This window comes from Lepisma saccharinum, chromosome 10 (genome assembly GCF_977018435.1).
Source record: "Lepisma saccharinum chromosome 10, izLepSacc3.1, whole genome shotgun sequence".
Taxonomy (NCBI): domain Eukaryota; kingdom Metazoa; phylum Arthropoda; class Insecta; order Zygentoma; family Lepismatidae; genus Lepisma; species Lepisma saccharinum.
This window is the reverse complement of record NC_139238.1, coordinates 54,585,826-54,613,355: the sequence shown is the minus strand read 5'-3', so window position 1 is coordinate 54,613,355 and position 27,530 is coordinate 54,585,826. Positions and strand designations below refer to the sequence as shown.

The 27,530-nt window shown below is 35.9% G+C and overlaps 1 protein-coding gene across 1 annotated transcript in view; it reads right to left on the bottom strand.

Moving 5' to 3' along the window:
* LOC145993912 (inter-alpha-trypsin inhibitor heavy chain H3-like) overlaps window positions 1–27,530 on the bottom strand; it is a 473,549-nt gene that overhangs the window by 102,135 nt on the left and 343,884 nt on the right. Inside the window, exon 8 of the mRNA XM_083129826.1 lies at window positions 27,225–27,425. Coding sequence (XP_082985952.1) covers window positions 27,225–27,425 — 201 coding nt within the window. The remainder of the gene's footprint in view (window positions 1–27,224; window positions 27,426–27,530) is intronic.

The window sequence follows — 27,530 nt, the reverse complement described above, 5'->3', positions numbered from 1 at the left end:
GAAAGACACCGAAGCCCAGAGTCGTTCATTTTGGCCAACTTACGTGTAATTCTAGGACTCATACATACGAGGGGGTGCTGATAAGTCCTGAGCCATTCTGCCTTCTAAATATGAACAAATTGTAGGTTGTAATAAACTTTCATTCTTGCAGTTTCTTGTGACAAAATATGTATCAGCCGTCTAACGTAATCATATATTTGTGTCTTGCAAGTGTGATCTGACCATGGCAGCAATTCAGAGAAGTTTCAGTGGAAACGACAGAAGACCAGTGATCTTGAAATTAACCCGGAAGGAAGATCGTTCTCCTTTAACAACCAAGGACACGCACAAGGTAAATAATATCCAGAACAAAATTACTTCGTAAGTATAAATTATGATTCTTTTAAAGTAATTGTATAGCAATACCTTTGTTGATTAAACTATTTTTTAATTTTGAACATTTTCATAGAAATGCAAAATTAATTAAAGAGGGGCAAAAGGAACATGTTGAAGTACGAAACTGAAACCTATGAGTTCGTGTATTTCGAAATTTACACAGCCAGTGTTTCTATGGTCCTGTGAGCGGAAGTAACGAAGTATCACAGTCAGGAGTGCCTATCCCCTAAAGGCCAGTGGCGCACCACCCAAAATCATGTCATTCGCGCCCTCAAACTATATCGTAATCCCCAAACACAAAGTATTTAATTACGACAGCATGTCTACCGAAAGTAACTTTTTTTTTAGCTTTATTGAACACTGTAGGCTGGCTACTTGATCTGCCCCTCCTCCCCAAACAGGGTTGCCGATCACTCAAGACCGCCCATAAAATCGTTCATCAAAAATTCCCAAAAATAGTTTGGATGAATACGTATTAATTTAGGACTATTTGAATGAACTACCATGTTAAACTGTCCATATTTTATAATTGTTCAATTTTCGAAAAAACTTAAAGCTAGCACATTGGTTGATTAAATGTAGTAAATTAAATTATGTAAATATGCATATAAATAGTGTTTGTGAGTGGGTTTATAAAACTCACAATTTGAGTATTTATCACAAATTGTTTTGACAACTTAAGATAAACATAGAAAATTCAACCTTAGCAAACCAAGTATCATGCTCCAGCTGTATGACCTATTCAGTTATTGTTTCACGAGACATTACAGAACCCTAGCTAGAAATTCTTAAGCTCAGGACGATAATATAATACAGTTCCTTTTCAAATAACTCACCCTTCCCCCCGTTTATTTGGGGAGGAAATAATTATTTTGGTAACCCATAACAATAATTACGTGGATTTTGTCTTCAGTGCAAATTTAACCTATTTAAGTAACATTTTTCTGTGATAATAAGTTAGAAATGCCGATTTGATATATTTGTGTTCCAAATGATGCACCTACTTTAAATTAAGAAATATACCAAAATTAAGCATTATAATTTACGAAGTGACGTTTTTATTGAATATCGAGAATATCGTATGTATCTTGTAATGCAGTGTTAGTATGAAACGTCTGTAAAGCACGAAATATTCATTCTCGCAACACATCATTGCGAGCGAAACGAGCAAGAAAATTTTTACATCCATTGCTTTGCAGGCTTTATTAATTTTATGGGGTGTCAATACTTTCTTACGATCCCAACATATTTAGTCTTTTCCAGCTTATCTTTGGGCACGTTCGGGGTCGAAAACGTGTGGATACCATATCGCTAAATACAGTCTCCAAAATTTAATGTTCGAACTCTTTCTCTACTACAAAAATCCATTGGCAATCTAAGATTTAACATTTTATCTAGAGCTTCCTATCTCCCCCTTCAAATTTAATACTCAATCCTACCGCCAAATGTCTATGCCAATTTTAGACTTACTGTTAAAGAGTGGATATTGCCTCCTCCAAAAAATTATTGCTCAGTCTCCACACCAGAATTTCCGTAACAGTCTAAGACAATAGTAATACACAAGAAATTGGATATCTTCCCTCAATTTAATGCTCAATCCCCCTCTAACTAAAATACCCGTCAACCTAGAGTTGGATACTGCACCCCCAAAGTTTAATTCAGAATCCCCTCAGAACCCTCGTGTCAATTAAGGCCTAACATGTAAAAGTTTGATGTTTCTCCCCCTCCCCCTTTGATAATACCCTCAAACAATTTATTTTATGTAAATGTTCAATTTTATATTATTTGAAGGGAAAAATCCCCTTACAAAAATCTCGATGCCGCAGCATGCACCATAATCCTCCCCTGTGGCCACCTGCTCACAGCTGATTAAAAATCCCGACATTCAGAAGGGGTCACTAGAAACGTACTGAGGAGAGTGACCTCAGGCACTCGTTGGAAATTATTAAGCAATATATTTTAAAATCACCTGGGCAATTTTACCCATGCGAGCATCCTTACTGGTTAACGACGGTGCGTTATAGAAATACACAAAGCATCCTTCATGAAAAATCTGGTGAATGTAGGAATGATCAAATTAAGTGTTACATTAGTGTTACATTCTATTATTATTGACAATGTCTCTGAAGATTGTGTTAACAAGTGTCGCGTTTCTGCAGCAAAGTATTTTAAAGATATTAAAGTTAAAGAAAAAATTGTCCCGATTAGAGGGCAAATATCTTTAAAAAATATATCAGTTGCAGTGAAAATAATGGGGTGTTTGTAGTTGCTTTCTCTTCTACTATACTCTTCCTACTTACTTCTACATTCCTATGAACTCTGAAGAAAGTAGCAAGATAAGTAAGAAATATAAACTGAAGAAGTTTGTCGGGAACGAAACTCACAATCGCAACAAAATAACATTTAAGGGTTGAAGGGGAAGCAAAGGCATTGGAAGTAGTGAATAAATATTCCTTGATGCTTTAAAATAATCTTTATTTGTCATGCAAGTGATTCCATTGAAAGTTTTTGTTCTCCTTGCATTTTAATGATATATTTCGCTTGTATTATTATTATTATTATTATCATCATCGAATGTACGAGTATTTCTGTCTTCAAGTGTCTTGCTGCCACGTGTTTTTTTTAAATTGGTCATAAATTATACTTTATCTACAAAATATTAACTAATGAACTTCTATCAATTATGTGGACCCAAGGCGTCCATTAAAATTAAAATGTTAATCTTACACGTACGTATTGATTTAATGGTTAAAATAATGAGCTTAGATTTTTGCCCATTTTTTCGTCATTCTGGATCACTGTACGCCCTACTAGGTAATTACATTGTACATCTTTAACTTTCACTGTTGAAGTTTTTCTGTGGAACTAAATGGCCCCTTTGGGTTAGTGTCGTTCACGAAATGAATATGCCTTCTGTGTAAAGAGTCAGAGTTAGGCAGGGGAAGAAGGGGAGGAGTCGTCAGCGTTTAATTTCCATCTGTCTATCTGAAACTAAATAAACCCTCTACAGTGAGAATACAGATATTATGCAATTCCTAGTTTTAAAAATAAATAAAGATATGTCATTAGTTTACGAAAGGCATGTAGAAATTTTGATCTTCGGATTTCAGCAAAGAAAATGCACAATATATTTCGCCATGTTTGAGCTACGTAAACGCCACTAAGCAAGGGGAAATGTAGGACGGAATGATGGACTTACAATTCATGTGTGAATCATAACCTTATCACGTACGTACACACTTAATCACAAATACCTTGATAAAAAAGACTAAGAAGCTACTATCAGCACCTTGATATGAGAAGTACATCTCCTTTTTGACTACAAACATAACGTACTTTACAACACAGGCAATTGTTGGTAAAAATTATGATTGGTTGACACCTGGTAATGTAAATTTATCGTGTTCATCACATTATACTATTTTACTCTCGGTTCTATAACGATGGTGGTCAGATGCAGTGGCACAGGAACATTTGAAATTTTGATTTGGTTTATTTTAGTTCGCTTTTCTGCCACTTTTGGGAAATAGCGAATATGAAGACGAGTGATGATGTGATGAAGTTGATTCACAAAGAACATCTATGCCGAGGATGGATTTGAACCCGAGATCTCTGGCGTATTAACGCGGTGAGCTGACTACTCCACCACGCAGGATGGCATTTCTGGTTTGGAGGAGAGTACAAAGTTCACATTTGTTCACAAGTACGTACACGCAGACCACACACTTGTTCCTCATAGAATTGATTTATCCACACACCCCTACTATCACCCAAAAGTTTCCTGAGACCCAAGGTCTTTTAAGAAACACTAATTTTGGCCACTTTGGTGGTTTATACCTCTTAAAATTCCTAGATTTTGGAGAAATCCCTGCCTCATAGTATCCTGTTGCTTTTTTTTTAAACAAAATTGCAAATCCTCCCGTAATTGACTGAATTGATACATTTTATTTCGCTCTTCTACCACTTTTGGCTAATCGAGAAGATGAGGATGGATGGCAATATGATTAAATTAATAAGGGAATACACCCATGCCAAGTCGAGACCTCTGGCGTCGTAGCACGTTGTTCTAACCACTGCGCCAGAGAAGATGGCACAAAACTCCGATAAATGCCTTCAAATTGAATTTAAATATGATTCCAGAATATATCTATCGTCCATTGGCGTGCCCAAGGGGGGTTGGTGGGTGTTATAACCCCCCTTTGATCCAACATTCCTAACAAAAATGACGTCAAATGTAGGAAAAGATGGCAAAATGAGTGCAGACTACTAAAAAAAGTGTACGAAACCCCTCCCTTTCGAAAATCCTGGTCACGCCACTGCTATCGTCCATAGTTTTCAATTACGTTCGCCACTACTGAGCTCCCCCCTCTAAATAGCAGCATGTGTTAAGACTGACACTTACAGGATTGAAGAACGAGGTTAAGCGATTATTTCCATGTTAAGTTTTGCGATAGTGCAAGTTATCGCCATTCTAAGGATATTACATGCTTCAATTTTATCTAATCTCAAATTGAATATTTTTTAAACCCTTTGTGGAAATAAGTCTTGAAAATATCTAAAACGGTAAAAGTTAAACAAGTGTTGTCACGTGTCCCCTGCAAAACTTAACGTGACTTAGAGGAAAACTAACTTTGATATGGAAGAAAGAACTATGAAATATTTATTTAGAAATTTTGCTTACAGTGTGCAACACTGAATCGGGAAGTAAGTAAGCTAAGGAAGAATAGGCGGAAAAGCAATACCTTTATTTATTTGCTCTCTGCTGACCAAAATTGAAAACATGTGCCAAGGGTGGCTGGTGCCGTTGTGATTATACATGTACTACCCTTTCCAGAATCCTTGTGAATGATCTTCCCTCCTTCAAAGACCAGACTCTCAGATTCTGACAAAGAAGCAGGTCACAATTAATCATATTCCCTGGTGACGACTCTACCCGAAACTCTCTGGAGGGGTGGCTTCCTATTCATAGTTACGTACCCACCCACACACATATATGTTTTTAACAATATAATTAGTTATATTAAACAAACTTTTCAAAGTGCTCTGCCACAGTGACCAATTCTGTAATTTTTTTGCATAATTTTGAAAGAATAAACAGTGTTATAAATAAAGATAGATAGATCCAGATAGATCTGCATTTCACAAGCAATATTTTTGGCAGTCCTCCTTCGTGGCCATGCGGTCTAAGGCGTTGTGTTTTGGACTCCGACTGCGGGACGGCATAGGTTCGAGTCCACCTGGGTTCAGTCTCTGGATTTTCGGCCTGTGTGTAGGACCGGTGGCAACCCACGATCGTGAGGAAATTGGGGAGCTACGAGTGAGTAGGGTAATCCGGTCTCGGAACTGTTATATAACGGCTGAGGCTTTGACGTACTTTGAGTGGCAGGCGGGAGATAGGCCAATGCCCTTTAGGTCTGCCGAGACACGGATTATTATTATTAATATTTACGGCAAGTTAGATTCTATTTTTTTAGATCTCTTAGTCCACATAATTTCGTTTCTGTACCTTCAACAGTTCTGCGATAATTTATTTTTGTATTTTTAATGGCTAGAATCAGTTCGTCAGATGTAGGAGTATTGTCTTTCAACTACTTTTTTCGGCTAGTTTGTAACATGAACTTGTTTAACAGTAGTGTGTGTATGTAAACAAACATTACTGAGGCTACTACTATACTTAGACCCTCCACTTATCCTTAATCGTGAACTGTTTGAAAAATTCACATTTGAGGATAATATACCAGAGAACAATGTAATACTTCGGAAGCCAATTCCACGTTATCCCCTTTCATCTGCATAGGTACGAATGTTAAGCTGCGTTACAGTTGCTTCCTCGCTTGGAAATGTCACTTTGGATATGATAAGCGTTGCGCAATATGGTGTGATTTTTTTCTGACCAATCAAAAGACGCTCAATATGTAATCACTTATTGCAAAGTGTTGCGCAATCTACGAGGGGCGCTGCGACAGCGTGTCCTCACTCTTCGACCGCTCTTACAGTACTGACTGATCTGTGCTGTTCACCCAATTTGACCCTCTGTCAAAATTTTTTAAGTTTAGAATTTTTTAAAAAAACAACATAAAATAGCAAATATAATAGCAAATATCTCGAAAACGGTGAGAGATAGCGCAAAAATAAATAGAAAAATCTCCCCATTGGGAGTCTCTAGAATACTATACCAAGTTTGGTGGTTCTAAGTTCAAGGGGGAGGGGGGTTGGTTTAATAAATAAAATGAATAAAATTGGCCATCAAGTGAAGGTCACGAATGTCCACGCACAAAACCTTGTGCCTGTCTGCAATATTTACAAAATTGACATAGCAGAAATTTTTAAGCATCCCATGCCTAGACCGAGAGATTCAGTTCTTGTGACTTTTTTAAGAATATTTTTGCACTCATCAAAATATATGTGCTTCCTGGTGCTTGCCTGAAACTCTGGCTCCCGGCTTTACCTTAGATTCCATACATGCATTTTATTACCGACATTGCATGGAAGTTCTCTCTCAAGCGTCAAGAGTACTCGAACTGTAAGAACCCCAGGGGTTGCACGAGCTATGACATCATTTGGCTACGAGTACCTTATCATCCTATTTGAAAAAAGTATGCCAAGCGATCACATGTATACGTTAGTCTCGATCCCCTCAGATCAGGATAGGCTTGTATTTGCTGCCTTCAGGTTTAAGAAGAATAGAGAGTTAGTTACTTAGTTGTTTGCCGTAATCACACACACACTGAACAACACAAAAGGTGAAATGGACTATAGGTTAGTCATTCTTCTTCTTGCCTATGTGAATTGATTTTCTCCCTTAGGCTGAGGATTGGAAGAAGCTCGATACTCTCTGTACATTCGGGTAGCGACATACGTACAACACCTTTTCCCTCTCCTATCACCCCATTTTCTGTAAGAAGGTATTTTTAGATATGTACAATCTAGCAGGAGCACCTGTCTGATGTCTTTTTGCCCCCTCTTTGCTTCCAACTTCGGCACTGGACCGTTAGGGTGGTTAACAAGTCAGCTGCCTTCGCCTTTACTTGTACCAGATTTTTATAGCGAACTTATAGTTAAATCTGTTTCTATGCTAATTGACAGCGGTTAGGTGATATAAATATATTCTGCAATACTGAAAACACAGTCATAATGTTAATGCTTCTAAGTGCAGTCGAGATGAAACAACACAGAAACACACGCTTGCCTGCTTTCAACCTCACATCACGAGACAGCCGTATGCATGATAAATTTGTTTAGCCGCATGTAAAATAATTTTCATCACACAGACAAGATTGCTCTCTCCTTTCCTGCTCATCTTTAAATTATAGTCCAGTGCCCACGGAACTTTCTAGATAGCAGGTGAATCGTAAGCAGCAAAAGTATTGAAATCGAAATGTGAATTATTCGTTCTGGTCTCCCCCATCTTCGCATGCATGTCGCATATCACGGCCGCTGGCATTGAAATAAGCGGAAACACACCGCTACGCTCGCAAAAAAAGAGAGAAAAAATAACATCCATCCATTGCCATATTGTACAACTGTATAGATCAAGGTTTATTACATGGAAAGAAGCTTCATCCTTATTTCTTGTGCAGTTTATAGTGGCATGTGCTTTCACCTGGTATCGAACTCGGGGAGGGGGGCACAGTCAGCTCGGCTCGTCTCCCCTCCCATTTTTTATTACCGTAAAATGCAAAATATTCCAGTTTCAATTCAACCCATCTGTCTGGATTGAAGAAACCGACAATTTACGTATTGCTGTATCATTGTATGCGTCCTGTTAACCCCTTTTGCTGTTGTGCTTTCTCTAATTGGCGATTTTCTTGAAGGAGTCTAGTAGAACAACATACGGTGATACGAGAAATATGTAAATTAAATACATTTTAGCAACATACGACGTTTTAAGGAAGATACATTCAGCTCCAAAGTACTTTGTCTAACGCTTACTGTCAACCCCTATTGCTGGCAGTGTGTTGAAAATGTTGAATTCTTCCAATATAAGAGTTTTCACCGAGTTCCGACACTTTCTCCTAGATGGCTCTGATGATGATCGCAAAGAAGATCTTCGTGTACGACGTCAAGAACAAGCGGGTGACAGAGCAGTTTTAACGCGAATTCAATAGGGGTAAGCGCATAGGCTATGTGCCGAGTAGAATGGGGAAAAAAATCCAAGCTTTCTGCGATCATTAGTTCAGAAGTTAAAAGCAAACAAAGTTAATAGGGAGGGCCACTCTAATACTGATTACGTTAAGATCTGCCATGAAAGAGAGTAATCAATTTAATTTTTCCCCAAGCCGCAGATAAAAGAGGGGGAAAGAGGGGAAAAAATATATATAGTGTATCCATAATTGTTCCTGTGTTTAAAAAATGTGATAAAATGAACTGCAATAATTACCGTTGAATTTCTCTACTCTCAACAACATAAAAAATATTATCTAACATTCTTTTAACAAGACTAACCCCATATGTTAATGAAATTATAGGTGATTATCAATGTGGATTTAAACGTAACAGATCAATTACAGATCAAATTTTTCACATCAGACAGACACTTGAAAAAAAGTGGGAATATAATCAAAATGTCCATCAGCTATTCACTGATTTAAAAAAAGCATATGATTCGGTCAAAAGAGATAAATTATATAATATATTAGTCGAGTTTGGAATACCTAAGAAGCTTGTTAGTATGATAAAAAATGCACCAGTGAAACAGAAAGTACAATTCGTGTGGGTATTAATGTGTCTGACAAATTTACAATTCATGATGGGTTAAAACAAGGAGATGCATTATCTCCATTGCTCTTTAATTTTGCCTTAGAATATGCTGTTAGGAAGGTAAATGAAACTAACGAAGGACTAAAATTAAATGTTATGACTCAGTTGTTAGCATATGCAGATGATGTAGACTTATTAGGGGATAATATAAATACAATGAAGAATAATGCTAAAATATTTTTAAAAACTGCTAAAGAGATAGGTATGGAAGTTATCAAAGAGAAAACTAAATATATGCTTACAGGCCGAAATCAAGTGTTAGGTAATAATCAAAATATAATTATTGATAACAACTCGTTTGAACCAGTTTCCAAATTCAAATACTTAGGAGTAATATTAACAAATGAAAATTATATTAAAGAGGAAATAAAAAGTAGACTTAATTCAGGAAATGCATGTTACTTCTCTCTTCATAAACTTTTGTCTTCTCGTTTAATATCTAAGAAACTAAAAGTTAAATTATACAAAACAGTAATTGTGCCTGTAGTATTATATGGGTGTGAAACTTGGTCCCTTACATTGAAAGAGGAACATAAATTGAGAGTATTTGAAAATAAGATCCTTAGGAAAATCTTTGGACCTAAAAGGGATGAGGAGACAGGTGAGTGGAGAAGGTTACATAATTTTGAACTACATAATTTGTATTCCTGTCCAGATATTATTAGAATAATTAAATCAAGAAGACTTAGGTGGGCAGGCCATGTGGCACGAATGGGAGAGGAAAGAGGAGTTTACAGGATTCTTGTTGAGAACCCTGATGGTAAGAGACCTGGAGGATGGCCAAGACGAAGATGGAGGGACAACGTTGAGATGGACCTAAAGGAAATTGGTAGGGATGGAAAAGAGTATATAGATCTTGCTCAAGATAGGGAATGATGGAAGGCCTGTGTTGCTGCAGCTATGAACATTCGGGTTTAAGAAGGCTAGAGAGTTAGTTAGTATTTTGTATACTGTTCATATGAATAGTAAGTATGTGATATCCCTCTCGATAATGACTTAGGAAAAGGAAACAATACTCTTATTGTATTTTATTTCATATTAAAGATTCGTACCTATGGAAGGGAATACAGCATAACATCTCAGTGATTTATCTTTGGATTTGACTCTGAAATACGTGTATGTCACTGGTTAAATTATACCGTAGGAAAGTATTACGTTATTACATTTTAACTGGTAATAGTTACTCCCAAGAATTTGACTCTGAAATCTGTAGCCCCTCACTTATTTTAGGCTGGTGCCGTCACTGCGTGTAGGTACAGAAACCACGTACGAAGGATAGATTAGTCATCACATTCCTTGTTTGACCGAATACTTTATTTTGGATTCTGACAACAATTTTCGGTATGCACTGAAGACAACAATGAATACTTTCGAACCAAATTGATAAATGTTCCCATTGTTTTTTAAAGAATATAATAAAAATAATTACTTAGAGCAAATAATAATAATATGTCTTGCCAATTAGTTTTAAAATAATTACAGGCTCTTCACATCAATGCCAGATTGAGTGAAAACTGAGTGTGTTGATATAAATATTATCTTTGAATGGTATATCTTGAAACATAGTTTCAGGAAAAAAGAAACAAAGAAGCTGAGCAGATGGAAACATTAATTGAATTCTACACCGAATCAATTATTGTGAACATTCCGAAAAAAAATATTGAACTTAATTACTACAATTTATACTCAATGTATCTAAATTCATTAATTACATTAAAAAAAAACTTTGGGCGGTTGTGGATTTAAGCTCGCGAACCTTAATTCCTTGGAGAAGAATAATTGCTCCCTTGCGTGAATTTTACCACCTAATCTCCACAACATCTCTGGTAAGAAACGTCTCGAAACGCATAGATGATTACGCGTGCTAGAACTTTGTCTGTGATGATCACAATTTGGTGAGAAAAATAAACTTCTGCTCATTGCAGAGTTCTTTACAAGGAATTCTTCAATTTAATTTGCCTGAACTATTCGTAAGTATGCCTATTTGCGTTCAAACTTGACAGTGATTTCCTTCAGGTAGAACAATACCGAGTGCAGTGTTTCCAACCTAACAATAGTTTCTGCTTCCAATTTTATCATTCCGAAACGCAAGTACTCTATTCCTCATAATTAAGATTTCCGTTTTGTTCTCTATTAGTATGTTGATTTCTGACTGCATGTTATAAGCAAGAATGTAAATCCTGTATCACTGCGAATTTCGACTAGTAAAGGGTCCCGTTGGCTACTCTCTGCTGCTTCTCAAGAGCTATGTTACCACGTTAACGATTTCTGGACTTAGAAATAATTGAGGGCGGTCAGGTAACATTTATGGAAGTGTACCTTGAGAAAGATACCTGAGTCGAAATGTGGACGAATAACAAATGTCTACCACAGAAGAATCACAATTTCATCCTAATTTTTATATTTTTCACAAAAGTGTGTTTGGTTTTATTCAAGAAGCGAGAATCAATTTCCAGATGGAAGCAACTTCCTTGGACTTTTAATTAATTTAATATCAAAATAGGGCTAGAATAAATTACTTTAGCAAGAAAAGTAAACCTGCAATAAATGTAAACAACGAATTTTCGAAAATGTTTAAATGTAAATAATAGAAGGAGTTGTGGGCTTCTGCGGACGACATTGTCCAAGGTCAATTGACAGTATGGTCTATTTTGGCCTCAATTAAGCTATAAGCTATATTTTCCTATCTTTTTGTGGATTTAGCTAATTTTTAAGTGTAGCAAATTGTCTAATTATGCTAAGAATTCTAAATCCTCCTACTTGGACGATTAACAAGAGTTTAATTCTTGAATGTCTGGCTTGGGAATATGCTACTCTCAGGGTCACGTGACTCTGTTGATTGTTTGAGAGTACAATTGGGGATATGCTCCAAACAGGTGGCTAGCTTTGTTTGAGGATGGTACTTAGGGAGTTCCTTTGATATGAAAAACTACTGACTACTTCATTACTAGTTATTTTTGTTTATATGTACTTTGACTATTTAGTATTAATAAAAGTGGATATTATTTTTAATGTATCCTGTAGTATTGTTAGAACTGAGTTAAAAGTTCATCAGACAGTAGTAATATGGTCTTATATAAATGAAAAGATTTTTTAGCAACTAACATTTTTCTCTGATTCTCTCATTCTTCACATCATAAACAAAAGTTTTCTCTTCAATAAGAATAACACTACATCAAGTGTTGTCAGGCAGAGGCTCATGGAATTCACACACAAATTTGATATTTGTTCTGTCATTAACTACTACTTGTTTTCTTTTTGTTGTGTTGATGACAAACATACGTATGATACACTTGGCTGTTTCAGGTGAGGTATTGGGGAGTGTTGTACCATCTGCATTCAAGGTACTGTAAAGCATCAGAGCATAATTATCATTGGCTGCCCTGCGAAAAGTGATTCTCAAAGCACCTTTCCATATGATGTCCTTGTACTCTGAGAAGAAACCTGGCAGCAGACGCATTGGGAACCGCACTGTGAGGTTCCTTGTCAGGGCACTGGTTCCTGATTCAAATCCCCTTGCCTGGTAATAGGTTGCATCTATTTTGGAGAATTTCAGTGTTCCTATGGCAGTAGAAGTAATGTCTGGATAGTCTACTCTATCTATCACAGTACCATGTTTTCTAATTTCCACTTGAGAGAACAAGTGTGGCACAAAATTATCTACTAGTTTTATATTTGTACCAGAAGGAAATGCCTCACCATTTTAATTGCTTACTACTTCAAATTTGATACACAAATCAGCCCAGTGAGGGTGTACAAAACTGTCACCAACGTTCAAATCTATCTCAATCTCACGACTTGGATCATGGAGATTAGCAAGAGTACGAGGATTGGGAGGGAAAGACTGTAATTCGTAACTCTCAATATCCTCTATGTTAATGGTTATTTTATATATAAATTTCTAGGATTGCTGTTGTGGAGGCACCTGCAAAATCTACTACTTCACCTTTTTCATTGGTTACTACCAACTCTATGTAGTCTATACGATTGTGAGATACTGGAAAATAGATTGCTGAGGAGGGTGTGTAGATGATAGGTTCCATAAACTCAGAATTTGGTTTAAACGTTGCTATGATTCCAGTTTGTTTGTGACTGCCTATGTTGCCATCAGAATTAGAAATCATTCCTTCTGCTACATTACAATGGATATTCAGAGCCTCTATGGCCAAGAATTTAGGAATATTGCCACCTCTGTGTTTAATGGCAGGATCAAGTTTTGTGTTATTCTCAAAACCCAGTAGTTTACCAAGTGTACCCAGATCAACTGTTTCAGTTGCAGAAACTAATTCCACCTTGTGTGCAACAGAGTTCTGTGATAGTAACACTCCTCTAGGCAGATGAGCTTGTAATGTTGATAGATTATACTGACCAGGAGTGATAATATTTTTTTTCATTTCCTACTGCAACCCTATTATTGTGTTCTGTGATATTGGGAATAAGATACATACTATAGAAAGCACGAAGAGCTAATGATTTACGATAGATAATATTATTGTGTATTCTGAGTTTCAATACTGTATTCTCACTGTAAGATGAAATACTCCCATGATGCTTTACATGGCACAGTGCTCTCTGGAAATCTTCAATTGATGGTTTATTTATTTGAGATAAGATGGCCAGCATTGAAACACATAGGTGGCCACAATTAACATCCTCAAAACCCTGGATCCGCTCGTCACTATAAAAGAGATTAGGAGTATTGAGATAACTGACTAAACCCAATGGAGGTATTCCACCAAAAGAATCAAAAACAAAAGCAATATTAGCTTGTTAGTAATAACAGACCCAGTGAGTGCTTTGATTTTTGAAACTATCCAAATTGACTACACCACACTCTTTTTTATATGGTCTCTTGATGGGCAGGGAATCTGAGATGAATACACCTCTGAAGTATTTAATTCTCAGTAACTTAATCAAATTTTTAATAGTAGTTGGATAATGTTTCATTTTTATATATTTTCTCAAAGCATTAATTTCCTTGCCCTTTTTCTCTATTGCCAGATTATGACGTTTTTGCTCTTGTAGTTCAGCTTTGTTCTTTTTGGCATCAAGAACTGTTTTTACAACATTTAAAAGTTAGATTCGATATTAGTTTAATTTTTTTTATTGTTGTGTCAAAGTGGTTTAACAAAGCTACAACAGAAAAATAAAAAAATAAAAAATGAAACAATGTCAAGAAACAGTTCCTTTTTAGACTTTTCCTGTTAAATAATTGTTTGTTTATCATTGTTTTTTAGATCACAAGAATGCTCCGAGCGATTAATTTGATTAAGCTGTTGATACTTTTTAATATCAATTTATGTATTAACTGTAGAAGAGAAGATTGAAATGGTTCTCGTGTATGGAGAATCTGGCAGGAATCTCCGTCAAGCTGTCGTTGTTTATGCTCAGCGTTTTCCAGACAGGGTGCGTTCTTTCGCTTCGTTTCAAAGTACAGTCAATCAATTTACTACTGAAGGAAGTGTTAAACCTAAACAAAGGAGCCGTCGAAGACCAGTTACTGGAGAAGAAAATGAAATTAATGTGTTAGCTGCTGTGGCCCATGATCCTCATGCCAGCTCGCGAGAAGTAGCTCGAAATTCCGGATTGTCCCAGAGCAGTGTTTTGAAGATTTTACAGCGTCATAAATATCATCGATATCATGTGTCATTGCATCAAGAACTTCATGGCGATGATTTTCAAAATCGAGTGACGTTTTGTCAGTGGGCACGTGAACAAATACAAATAAACCCAAATTTCTTTCGTCTGGTATTGTTCTGTGATGAGTCATCTTTTACAAACCACGGAACGATCAATCGGCATAATATGCATTACTTGAGTGTCGAAAATCCGCACTGGCTGCGCCAAGTTGATCATCAGCATCCATGGACTGTAAACGTGTGGTGTGGAATTATTGATCGGTCCCTATTTCATTGATGGAAATTTGAATGGTCAACAGTACCGCGACATTCTTCAAAATGAACTGCCAATATTACTTGAAGATCTTAACGTGGAACTGAGACAGAACATGTGGGTTCAGCAGGATGGATGTCTAGCGCACTATTCGAGAGCAGTACGTGAAGTACTCGACCGTGACTTCAATGGCCGATGGATCGGCAGAGCTGGTCCTGTAAATTGGCCTGCCAGATCACAAGATCTTACTTCACCAGATTTCTTTTTGTGGGGCTACCTAAAAGATAAAGTGTATAGAGAATTGCCAACTACTCGTGAAAATATGATAGAGCGAATCCAAAACGCTTGTGCCATAATTGAACCAGAGGTACTTTTGAGTTGTGTACATTCATTCGAAGCGCGGATCAATAAATGTATTGAAGTTGAAGGTCACCATTTTGAACACTTAATGTAATTGAGAAATGAATGTAGTTTACTAGCCATCGAGATATCTAGAGTTAAAAATTGTCGAGTAATTTTGTATTTTCAAAACAAATGTATTTGTTTTACAACAATTTCAAGTCATGGAACAAAAATGTTTTATTTTTTAAATTTAAATGAATTGCGATATGAAATACATTGGTTTTACAGTGAAAACATTCAGGAAATGAAAATTTGTCGATTTTAGCGCCATTTATCACGAATCGAAAAAAAATGTTTCAGACAAAACTTATGCATTTTTTTCCGTAAAATCCGAATCTGTAATAAAAAAATAGGGGTTTCTATTTGAAATTTCAAAGTTGCCCCCCCCGCCCCACCTACAAGAGGGAAAGGGGGTGTTCTTTTGTTGCACCACTAAACTTCCCCCTCCAAACTATCAACTTTTTATTTGGAACATTTTTTTGTAGGATGATTTTTTCAAGATATTCAAATGAGTCAGGTTTAAAAAATCACCCAGTATATACATGTATATACATTTTTGTTTTGTATTCATAGCAATGGTTGTACCTAACGCTGCTATTCTTTCACCCAATGAGGCATCTTTGCTCATTAGTCTTCCAATTGCTGCTTGCTCCAATTTTTTATCAGCTTTATGACGAGAATCATGATTAGTGTGAGTGTTGTAGGCATATCATGGTCTTATCAAGCTGTATCCAAAAGATACTCCTATGTCTCCTCTCTCCAGTCGTTGTTCCAGTTTGGTCCCTGGACCAAACTATTGGTAACCAGGTAAGTGTATCTCAAATGCATGTTTGTTGATGATGTTAATTACTAAACCCTTACCCTTCCAGAATTTATGAGGTAGAGTATTGATAATTTTAGTTAAGTATCTTTTGCCTTTACTGTCATTTACAATAAAATTGGTTAGGTTAGCACTAATCATATCCACAATGCCTATTTTTTTCATTATGGAAATTATTGTTGCCAGCATTTTCCTCTCCTGCTTTAACCAACAATCTATCCATGAGTTTTCTCACATCATCCACCCACACAAACTCTTTGGGTAGAGTATTGTAGTGTTTGATGCCACTACCAGTATTGAGTTGGTTCCATATAGGTTTGATCAGATTTTTGTATTTGTCCCCACTGTTAGATTTAACTCTGTTCTGACTGGTATCATTGTTTTGATACAAAGTATCAGACAGTATCAAAATTTCTGAGTAACTCTGGTATAATCTTCATCTGTATAATCTTTGGGGTGTTTCTTGGTGATGAGTTCCCACAGTCCCACAATGCCAGGAAAACTGGCTATTCTTTTCACCCAAATTGATTTTCACATCATCCCCTTCAAATGTGACGCTAGTTTTCTAATTTTCCAAACTACTCCCTCGTTAAGCTCCATGGTTGGATACAATCCAAACACTTCATCTTTGTCAAATTTCCCATTACTTAGGTAATTTCTTGCCAAGAGACCAATTCAATTTTCTCAGGTCCTCCTATGGCCTTAGTAGGTGGTTGTTGGAGTACTAGAGGAGTGTGAATACTGGATAATGCTGTAGCAGGAAAATATGCATAATTTCTAGCAGCAAGAGGTACTAGCTCATTTATGAGATCCTTATTTTGTTCTGTGACACTCTTAATTTCTCTACAAAGATTGCTGATAGCAGTAATTGGTTGGTCCTGACGCTTGTGTTGTTCATAGTATCCACGATTCTCAGATTTCCAGCCTTTAAATCTTTTGGCTAGATAGTCACGTAATTTCAGATTGTCTTCAATTTTATGTTTTGTCATTCTTTGTTTAGAGGTTATTTATAACGTCACAACGTATCTCATATTGTCTCAACATATATAAAATAGTTGATTTTGTTTCTGTATTTTCCATTGTTTGGTTTTCGAGTCATGTCCATTCTAACAAATCCAAAATCATCTCTGTTCCCACAAATAATAGCAGAATTTCGAAAATTGACTGTAGTTTAAATCTCCTCCTACATAGTCATCATATACATGTTTAAGACTATTATGGTCCTGAGGAAACAAACAAACAAGATTTGTATTATTCCGAAGTAACTGTTTGGGAATCTTTAAATAAGTCTGAGCCAGATAAAAACAGTCTATTCTCTTGTGACGACCCTGAGTGAAAGAAATACAAATTGCATTTTGATTTGATTTGGTTTGATTTGGTGTTTTTAGTCCACTTTATGCGCAGTAAGGGTAATCGGGACTGGACCTACAGTTTAAAGTGGGATCCGAACCACTTGTGCCTCCACCGGGTAAATTGCATTTTGATTTTCCAAAATTACATCATCAAAGACTACAACTGAGTTTTCAAGACAGTGGTCAAGTGGCTTTATTTTTTATCCAAAAGTACCTATGCGCAGATAGAAGTGTCTGTTCTTCCAATCTAACCAATGGGGAGCAAGCAGAAAATTGTCTACAGGAAGTGTAGTTTTTCCACAACCAAATAGGCATACAATAAGACATCTAATATTGTTATGTAGTAACTCAACTTTATTTTATTTCCTAGTTTCTAAATCAGGCAAACGTCTACCACATTCCATGTTGTTGTAATAGAATTACCTGGTCTGTGTTGGTCCAACTTTTTTCTGGAAGACGCAGTCATTTTACCAATAGCTTATTGTTTTTTTCTACGTAATACTTTCTCAATAAGATATGTATCTGGATATTTAGTTTTGCTGAGTCCATCTTCATAAAATTTTCCTTTCCATATTTCATTGCAATTGTCTATTATTATATAAGTATGCCTGTTCCCTGGTAAAACTTGAACCACAGTGTACAACTCTCTGCTCCAATTTTTAGTAAAACCGTTTTCAAAATTATGTTTCAATTTGCTAACTCTTACTTGATCTCCTATTTTGTACTTAGATTTCTTGGTTGTTTGTTGATATTTGGGACAGTAAACAGTGGAAATTAATTGTACCTCATCAGACTTGGTTACCTCAGCAGGCTTCATATATATGGTTCTATTTATATTAATATTGTAATTGTGAACAATATCAGATATTTTTTTTTACCACCCTGCAAACTGATCTGCTTCCACATATAATTTTTTAGTGTTCTTTTGAAACGTTCAACTATGCTAGCTTTCAAATCACTGTATGTGGAATAATACTGAATAGTATTATGCTGATTCATTAATTTGGTAAATATAGAATTATTTTTTCCCTCTGTCTGTCTGTAAGTAATGGGGTATTCTGCCTTGCTCAAAAATAGATTTAAAGGCCTCAGAGACACAAGCTCCTGTTTTAGATTTCAGAGGATCAGCCCAAGCATATTTACAGTAAGCAAATACTTAAAACCATGATTTATTATATGTAAATTTTTCAAATTTCCACTGTTCATTTCAACTAGATCAGCTTGCCACAGATCATCAATTTATTTTGTTACCACAGATAGTCGTTTGTAGTTACGACGAGCAGGTCTGTGTAGTTCATTGACTATATCTTGTTTAGACATTGAGTCTTGTGAGAGAAGATTACATAAAAGGGATTATCCTCAGGATAGAATTGTTTAACTTCAAATAACAATTGGTCACAAGTTTCCACATCAAACACAGACAATTGTTCATCCTCATGCATTTTATATATGTTGGTGGTATTATCCCAATATGCTATTGGTATTTGAAGTGCTCTGACCACACCATCTTTTCTTTGTATGGTGAAAAGTGGGACCTCAGATTGTTTTCCCCTTTTCAAATATCCAAACTTCAGAAACTGAACAGTACTACTAATAAAAAACTCATGAGTCTGTGTATAAAAATGTAATTTGTAAATATTACCAGCCTTAACATATATCCAGTTCCCACGAGTATTTGGAACACTGTGAAGTCTGACAATTTCGACAGAGAAGAATTGACGAGATTCTGCTTTATCCAATCTGCTTAGTACTGATTCTAGGTGTTTTCCTATAGTACGAACAACCTCATTACAAGTAGCTAGGTTTTATTTTCACATCAACATACAATTGTTTAAATTGCTCTTTCAAATCATGGAGCTGTGTGGTGAAACTTGAAAAAGGCTGATTCTTGATTTGTTCTATGGTCCCAATTTGAAGCTTAATATTTGGGATAATCTGCTGTAAGCTCTCCACGAGCCTCAATTTGGAACTTCGGCTGGTGAGATCGTATACTTGGCTTCTGATTTCCATAAACAGTGAGTGAAGTTCACTGACAATCTGGTTGGTGGGCAAAGTGGTAATAGTTTCTTGAATTTGTGCAATTTCCACCTGCATGTTCTTGATATCCTCAGATCTGAGTATTCAATTTACTGCTCTTTTCACAGCTCTCAGTTCCTGAGAAGTTGGTAAGCTGGCTACAGTATTCTGGAGTATGGGCAGAGCTTCTTTCACAGCATCTAATTCAGTGGCATTAGCTACAGTACTCAGGGCATCTTGGAGTTGTGTTATGTCATTTTGTGTAGGTGTTGACTGCTGCAATGTTTCTAATTTATTCTGTATGTCATCTATCAGATGATGGAAATGAGATAATTCAGATTTTCCAGCTTAGTAATCTGTTGCTGGATTATATTTAGAGTTTCAGTAATGCCAGGAAATTTTGATTCCAGTGTTTCGTGGACACTCATAAGTTCATTTTTCATGGTTATCAGAGTATACTCAATGTATGGTACTGTATGGTACTTTGGATTTTAGCAAAATTCTCGAAAGTTTCAAGCTGTAGTTTGATGTTAGTAACATTAAGAGCAATGGCATTGAGTTCACTGCAGGAGGTAGATTATTTATAAAATTTTCAAATATTTGAAGTTTGGCTTGGACTTTAGTTATAGCTGTATGCAGCTCATCTGTTTGTAGTTCAATTTTTATATTTTCCAGTGTAGGAATCTCAAATGATTGAAACTGCTCTCCCAAACCAGCAATTACACTATCATAATCCTCTTGAGTTTTGAAACTCTGGATAATAGCTTGTAGTTCTATACGAATACCGTTTGTTTGATCATTCAATTGCTGTTTCAGTTGTTCTGCATTAGTAGTTTGAGCTAGTCGAAATCTCTCAAGCTATTTTTTTAATTTGCCTACACTCTCCTCTAAGTTTTGAAGATCGTCCACAGAGGCCAAATTAGTATATTTTGCAGTAAGGATTTGAGTTCAGTATCAATTTTGAGAATAGGATCCAGACAGAGATTGGAGACTAGCTATCTCAGATTGGAGACTAGAGTTGAAAGTTTCCTCTAATACTCGTAAATCAGTAAGTAGTTTCTTAACTCTAATATCAAGGACAATAATCTCATCACTGTGATCATTGTGTTTTGTATGACCAAAAATATCATTAGGCATTTTGGTAATGGTTATTTATTACACTGATAAACAAGCTGTAGATATCTGACATGATGGTTACGTTTTCTAATGCAGTTTTTCATGCTGATTTCAAATCTAAAAACCATTTTGCTCTATCACGTCAGGTTAGGAAGATATCGACAAAATTTTATTTTTCATGGAATACCGTTCGTCGAAAAATGTTTCGTCGTTTTTCGTTATTTTTCGTGCAACATCGATTTTTTTTCGTCGTTTGTAAAAACCGTTATACTTAATGTAATACGTCGAAATATTTTCAAGATCGCATTACTATACTTTCATTTGTTTCTCTTTTATTTTGAGTAACAGTGTATTATGGCATCCAGAGGTTGCATAAATTCACCAGATCTGTTTTGCTACGTGTGCGGCTATCTAACAGACAAATCCCATCGGAAGTCTTTTACACCATTTCTGAAGAAAGCATATGAACTCGTATACTTTGATTTGAAGGTGGATAGTGGTAAGTCGTGGTCACCACAGCTCATCTGTTTGACATGTGCATGCAACTTGCGCGGTTGGATAAGGAACGCGAAGAAGTAATGCTGCTTCATCTGCGAGTGGGATAGCAGAGATAGAAAGCACCACCACATATAGAAGAATTGACCGATCAGAGATAGAATGCAGTCATGAAGGAAAAACGTCCGGAAAAACGTCCTTCATGTGCCGTTGGTTGAGCGTGAAAAAGTTATCATGCCAGCACTTCATTTGAAGCTGGGGCTCATGAAGAGTTTCGTGAAGGCACTAGACAATGACTCAGATGCTTTTCGGTACCTGTGCAACAAGTTTCCGGAGTTGAGTTATGCGAAAGTGAAAGAAGGTGTGTTCATAGGTCCACAAATAAGGAAGATCATTGCTGACAGCCACTTCCAGGACTTACTGGCTGGCACTGAAAGAGATGCATGGGAGGCATTTAAGTCAGTCGTAGCCTATTTCTTTGGAAATTATAAATCTGCTGACTGTGAATGTTGTACAGAAGTGCATTAGTGCGTACAGACAGCTGGGTTGCAACATGTCCATCAAAATTCATCTCCTTGACTCACATCTTGACTTCTTCCCCGAGAACCTAGGTTCAGTCAACGACGAACATGATGAACGTTTTCATCAGGACATCTTGGTGATGGAGTCACTATATCAGAGTCGATGGAGTGCAGCAATGTTGCCCGATTACTGTTGGATACTTCAGCGTGACATGCGAAATGCTCAGCACAAACGCAAATCTACAGCCAAGAAATTCAAACGAAACACACCTCAAATTAAGGAAGTATATTCTATATATATATAGTATATATATTTTATATGTGTATTATACCTTCAACTAGATGTTACTATATAGAATATGTGTCATGAGACGCATTTCTACTATTTTCTTAGCTAAAGACATTTTCATTAGTACTCCATGTAGCAATAAGTGCTCTAGTGAAACCTATGTCTGTGAGATGTTTGCCTTGATACAATGTTAAACACCTATAAATGGTTGATGTCGTATATCTCAAGAATGGTGGGTGTTACAGACAAATGGTTTACATATTTTGAATCAGCATGTTTAGAACGCGTGTTGGATACCAAGATATCCGCCGAATTTTTTTTTTGTTAATCAGTGTTATAGGAGAGGTAATTTTCAACTCCAAAAACAGAGGTATCAGTTTATCATAATCTCCCAGCAACCCTATATACAGACAATGATTTGCAGATATATCAAATGTGCTGGCAGTATCCATCTTATCATATTTGATACGACAGATATTACTCCCAGTAAACATTTTTATCTCACCCTTGTTCTTAGGACTAGTAGGAAATTGTAATTTCCCACCAATGGGGAATTTATAATAATTTAGATTGTTATTGAAGATATAAAATATTTTACAAGTATCATCATTATATTCTGTTATGACACTGTTCAAGTGTATAATTAGCCGTCCATTTAGTTTAGACAAGAGATTAGTGAGATTTGGTGAGGCTATCTCAACAGGCACTTCCATGGCTTGTTTTCTAAACTCAAACAGATTCACGTTTATTTTATTGGAAAATATCACATTCGTTGTCATTTACCAGGCAATAGTGTCCCAAGTTAATGCGTGTATCTCACATGAGAGAATCTGTTTCTTGTCTTCTCCTGAATCCAGGGCAATTTTTCTCACTTAATTTGTAATCAATATGTGGTCAACACTTTGAATTCATCTTTCCTCCCTTAGTTTGGGAGACTTAGTTGTGAGGCAGTGATAATAATCATCAAAGGAGAGTTTGTTCTCTGCTATTGTTTTATCTATCCCCTTGGCCTTTTTGATAGTGTCTCTCTCTGATCTAATTAAATATATCTTTGCTGGTAATCGAATAAACTCTTTAATAATATCATTACTTTTCTCATCCTTTAGTTTTCCTGGCACCTTTTTGTTGCGGTTAGAAATACCAAAACTAGAGAGGTATGAGGATGTGTCAAAATAATCAAGCAACTCAGGGTGTTTCATGTCTTCAAAGATATTAAGTGTTTTGATGTGATGTATAAAACTATTTGTATCCATATACAGAAGAGATAGATCATCTGTACAAAAAGGTATCATTGTATCATAGTTAAGCTGCAGCATGTGTAGCTTGGACATATCCAGAACTGCAGCTCGCACATAGATAGGTTTTTAAAATTTGATCCACGGCTTCTTCATTTGAAAGAGTGACAAATCTTCATGATATACTGTTCTTAATTTAATTTTTAATTTGTCACCAATTTATTACACTTTTTTGGATCAGAGACGAGCCTCACATCTACATTCTTCCTAATATTCTCCATGGTCTTACCATAAACTGCATTATTATTTAATTTGTAGAAATCCTAATACAAATCTGAAGTAGCAAGTGTCCTGTGTCTTGTGTTAGTTTCAATATAAGGTTTTAACGACTCTGAATGTTTCAATGTAAGAACTCTTCGAATTTGCACTATACGAACTCTCTTCCCTATCAAAATTTGATATTCTTATAGTGGCTGTCATATTTCTCTTTAGATTCAAGAGTCATACAGAAGTTTCTTTTGTCTTGATTCAGGTGGACACTTGAACTTGGGAGCTAGTGGCAAATCAGGAAACAGATTGTGTAAATCATAAGGGAATTCAGGATCCACCTCAGCAAAGAAAGTATACCCAGTGTGATCAAAATTTTGTATATCTATTGATGTAGGATTTATCCACTCAAAACCACCATAGGAGACTTTCTGAATCATTGAATAACCATACAAATTATTCACATCAACATAGAATTTGAAGCTGGAGGGTTCATTTAGATTATATTCTTCTCTGTTATATGTACGTTGTTGCCCCTTGCATATCTTTGTGTGCATTGTATAATGCCTCCGCGTATAGCTTTTTCTATGAAGAGAAGCATGTCTATGTCTGTAATCAGCTTGAATTGGATTTTTGGTTTCAACAACATAGCTGATCAAGCTAACCCTGGGAGACTGTAAAAATGTGCAGGGTTCAATTCATAGATATTCATGTACAATTTTCTAAAAGTTTGGAATACATAATCAAAAATTGTCACATCTAATTTTAGATAGGCATCATGGTAGTCCCCCAGTGTCTTACACCCTAATTTCGTTCACATCAGTTGTGAATGATGGTAATCTTTATCTGTAATATTCTTTTCTATGAGTTGGCTGTAGAACTCCTTTTGTAGAGGAGGAGATTCATCATTATACTTAGTACGGTCAGTTACATATTCATATGGATAGACCAATTTTCTCTAATATGTTCTATGCCTAAACTAGGAAAACTGGTCATCAGATAGTTTTCTGGCAAGAGCATCCAATCCAGCATAGATAAATCTCATGGAGTCTAGGAATCTCATCTTACTAATGCGCCACCAGGAATCTTTACTGTTTTGCTGAGACGAATGTATCTCTCTTGATTGTCTGCTAGGACTTCTATGTTCTCTGTATCATAATTGAGATGCTTAACCAAATGGTGGAAATCATAGCCACTGCCATAATGAAATAATATGGGGACAAATTTGTCTCTCTTTATTTTTAGATTATATCTATTACTAAAGACCCCATATTCTTTCCTGTGAAATGACAATTGTGATAAACTTTCTTATTTTCATGTGTAAAATATGAATTGCACTGTGGGGAGATCTTAGTTGCATCACATAATTGCTCTTCAGCAGCAGATAATGATGCTCTTGGTTTTGACACAGAAAATACACTACCAATTCCTCTTCCTTCTTCCTTCATTTTTTGGAAAAAGTGTTTAGGTCCTTTGTATATATAAGGCTCATTAGGTTCTAATGAATTTCACCACAGAACTATATAACTATAACTACAAACCTCATGGAGCTGACATGATGTAGTCAAGGAGATTTCAGGATCAGGGTCTAAATAGTTGAATGGTTTGGGAAATCCTTCAAAATCTTCTATTATTATAGTTGGGTGCTTCAACAGGGCCTTATGTTTTGAAATTTCTCAACCTAGTTTGGTTTGGGCATACTCACACGTACAGGCGTGTTCTCACCACAGTATTGTTTGTACTCTACAAGTTTCTTGTTAGCAATATCTGGATTATTAAATTTGACATATTTCTGTTGAATACGATTATCAAATGCAGTCAAACACCTATGACAAATTTTGATATCCCTTTATGCTTGGTTGCTTGGCTTCTAATCAAACGAGAGAGATTACGAATTAGACAGTAATGGAAATTCTTGTCATCGGAAATAAGTAACAAATGAATAACAGAAGCATTATCATTATTAATGTTGCTTATTCTGAGAGGATTTACAAAATTATTCTCTGTGTAGGCATGCACATTGATTGCCAAGAGTTATTTTGCCTGTTTTCAAATTTTGTTATATCAGATATAGCAACAGGATACTGGATACTAGACATAAAATGCTCAAACTTTGTCTCATACTGCATTGAATGATTAACTAGCTCTGGATTGTTTTTCCTATGAACTGGGTGAAGGTTTGCCAAGACACACCACAGAAAACACTTGTTATCTTTATCATTTTGTATATTAACCACCACTGCTATCTTGTTCTGAATATCTACTGGAAGAGGGACATAGGTAAAAGCAGGGAGAGATGAGAATTGACTTATTTTCAGTTCCAGTTTGTGTGGACTCCCACATAATTTCCAACCAGATCCTTTGGCCTCATGTTTGTAAGCAATGTGTCCATAAGCTGGGTATAGATTTGTTCCAGATTATCTATATTATTCAAATGTAGAGTCTGGGTCTTGGAACAATGGAAAAATGTATTATGTGTTTCATCAGGTTTCTCATATTCAGGGGATAGAGTAGTATTAAACTCGATAGATTTATTTATACGTTCATTTCTTAGGAGTTCTATTATTAATAATTTTATGTTCTTTAAGAAATTGTTGATATCACAGTGTGGCTCTGATTTAAAGAAGTAATCATTGGGAAGTCCACCAAAAGCTGTAGCATTAGATGTGGTCGAAAATCTATTTTGTTTTGATTCAGGACCAACAGTTGGAGGTATATCTGCTTCTCTTTTTCTTGGATTGGACTAGGAAGTTGATGATTGAGATTCACAACTGTTCTTATGTCTGCTCATATTAGGTATGCTAATACGTTTTTCACAATAGGGACAAAGTTGGTTTGGTAATATATGATTTTTTGGTTGACCAGTGCATATTGCCTGGTGTTTTGACGAATTTGTTTGGGATATGGACTTACCATATTTGGGGCATTCAGTTTTAGAAGAGAAATTTACCATTGTTTTTATTTGATGATAATTGGAGATAATATTTAGCACAAACACTTTTAAAAAATTGAATATAAACTAATTTATGCTTAAGTGTATCAAAAATAGTAAACTAATTTGGTTATTGGTTATTACATATAGATTTTGCTGGAGACACAAGTCCTTGCCTAAGTGTATCAAAAATAGCAAAATATTTTTGAATATTAGTATTTATATATAAAAAAGCCCATACAGACCAATTTTGGAAATACTGAAAAATGTCGTAGAGTCTACGGAAGTAAGTATGACCGGAAGTAGAAATAATCGGAAGTAGACATAATCGGAAGTAGACATAACCGGAAGTAGACATGGCTAGAAAATTTATGAGCTCTTAAAATCTGCAAGTGTAGAGGAGAGGAGAAGGAAGAAGCATACTAATATATATACACACCCAACACATCAACAGTCACGTAACCATCAGAGTAGAATATTCCTAAGCCGGACATTCAAGAATTAAACTCTTGTTAATCATCCTAGAACGAGGATTTAGAATTCGTAGCATGATTAGTCAATTTAATACAATTAGAAATTAGCTAAAACTACAAAAATATATGAAAATATAGTTTAATTTTGGCCAAAATAGACAATAGTGTCAATTGACCTTGGACAAGTTCTTCCGCAGTAGCCCACAAATCCTTCTACTGTGAATGTTATTAGAAAACTTGAATGTGAAAGTGGTGATAGAATGGTATTATCAGACTTACCACTACATATGTAGAGAATTTTATCACACTGAAGAAGTCCCCCCCATTGAAGTGATCCATGATGTGCATCATGACATCTTTCAGTAGCTTCATTCTCGTTGGTCCCATAGAGGAGCTCACATCCAGAACAAAAATCAAATGCTTCGGGAAAGACAGCTTGTGAAATGGACGGAAGAAATGAACGAAATAGCTGCCTCTTGACTGAAAATTAAAACATAAATTAGCAAATATAATTGGAAACTTTGAAACTAGTTGAACATTATCAGCACAGTAATTCATATCTATTTCTTATGTGCATTATTTGCA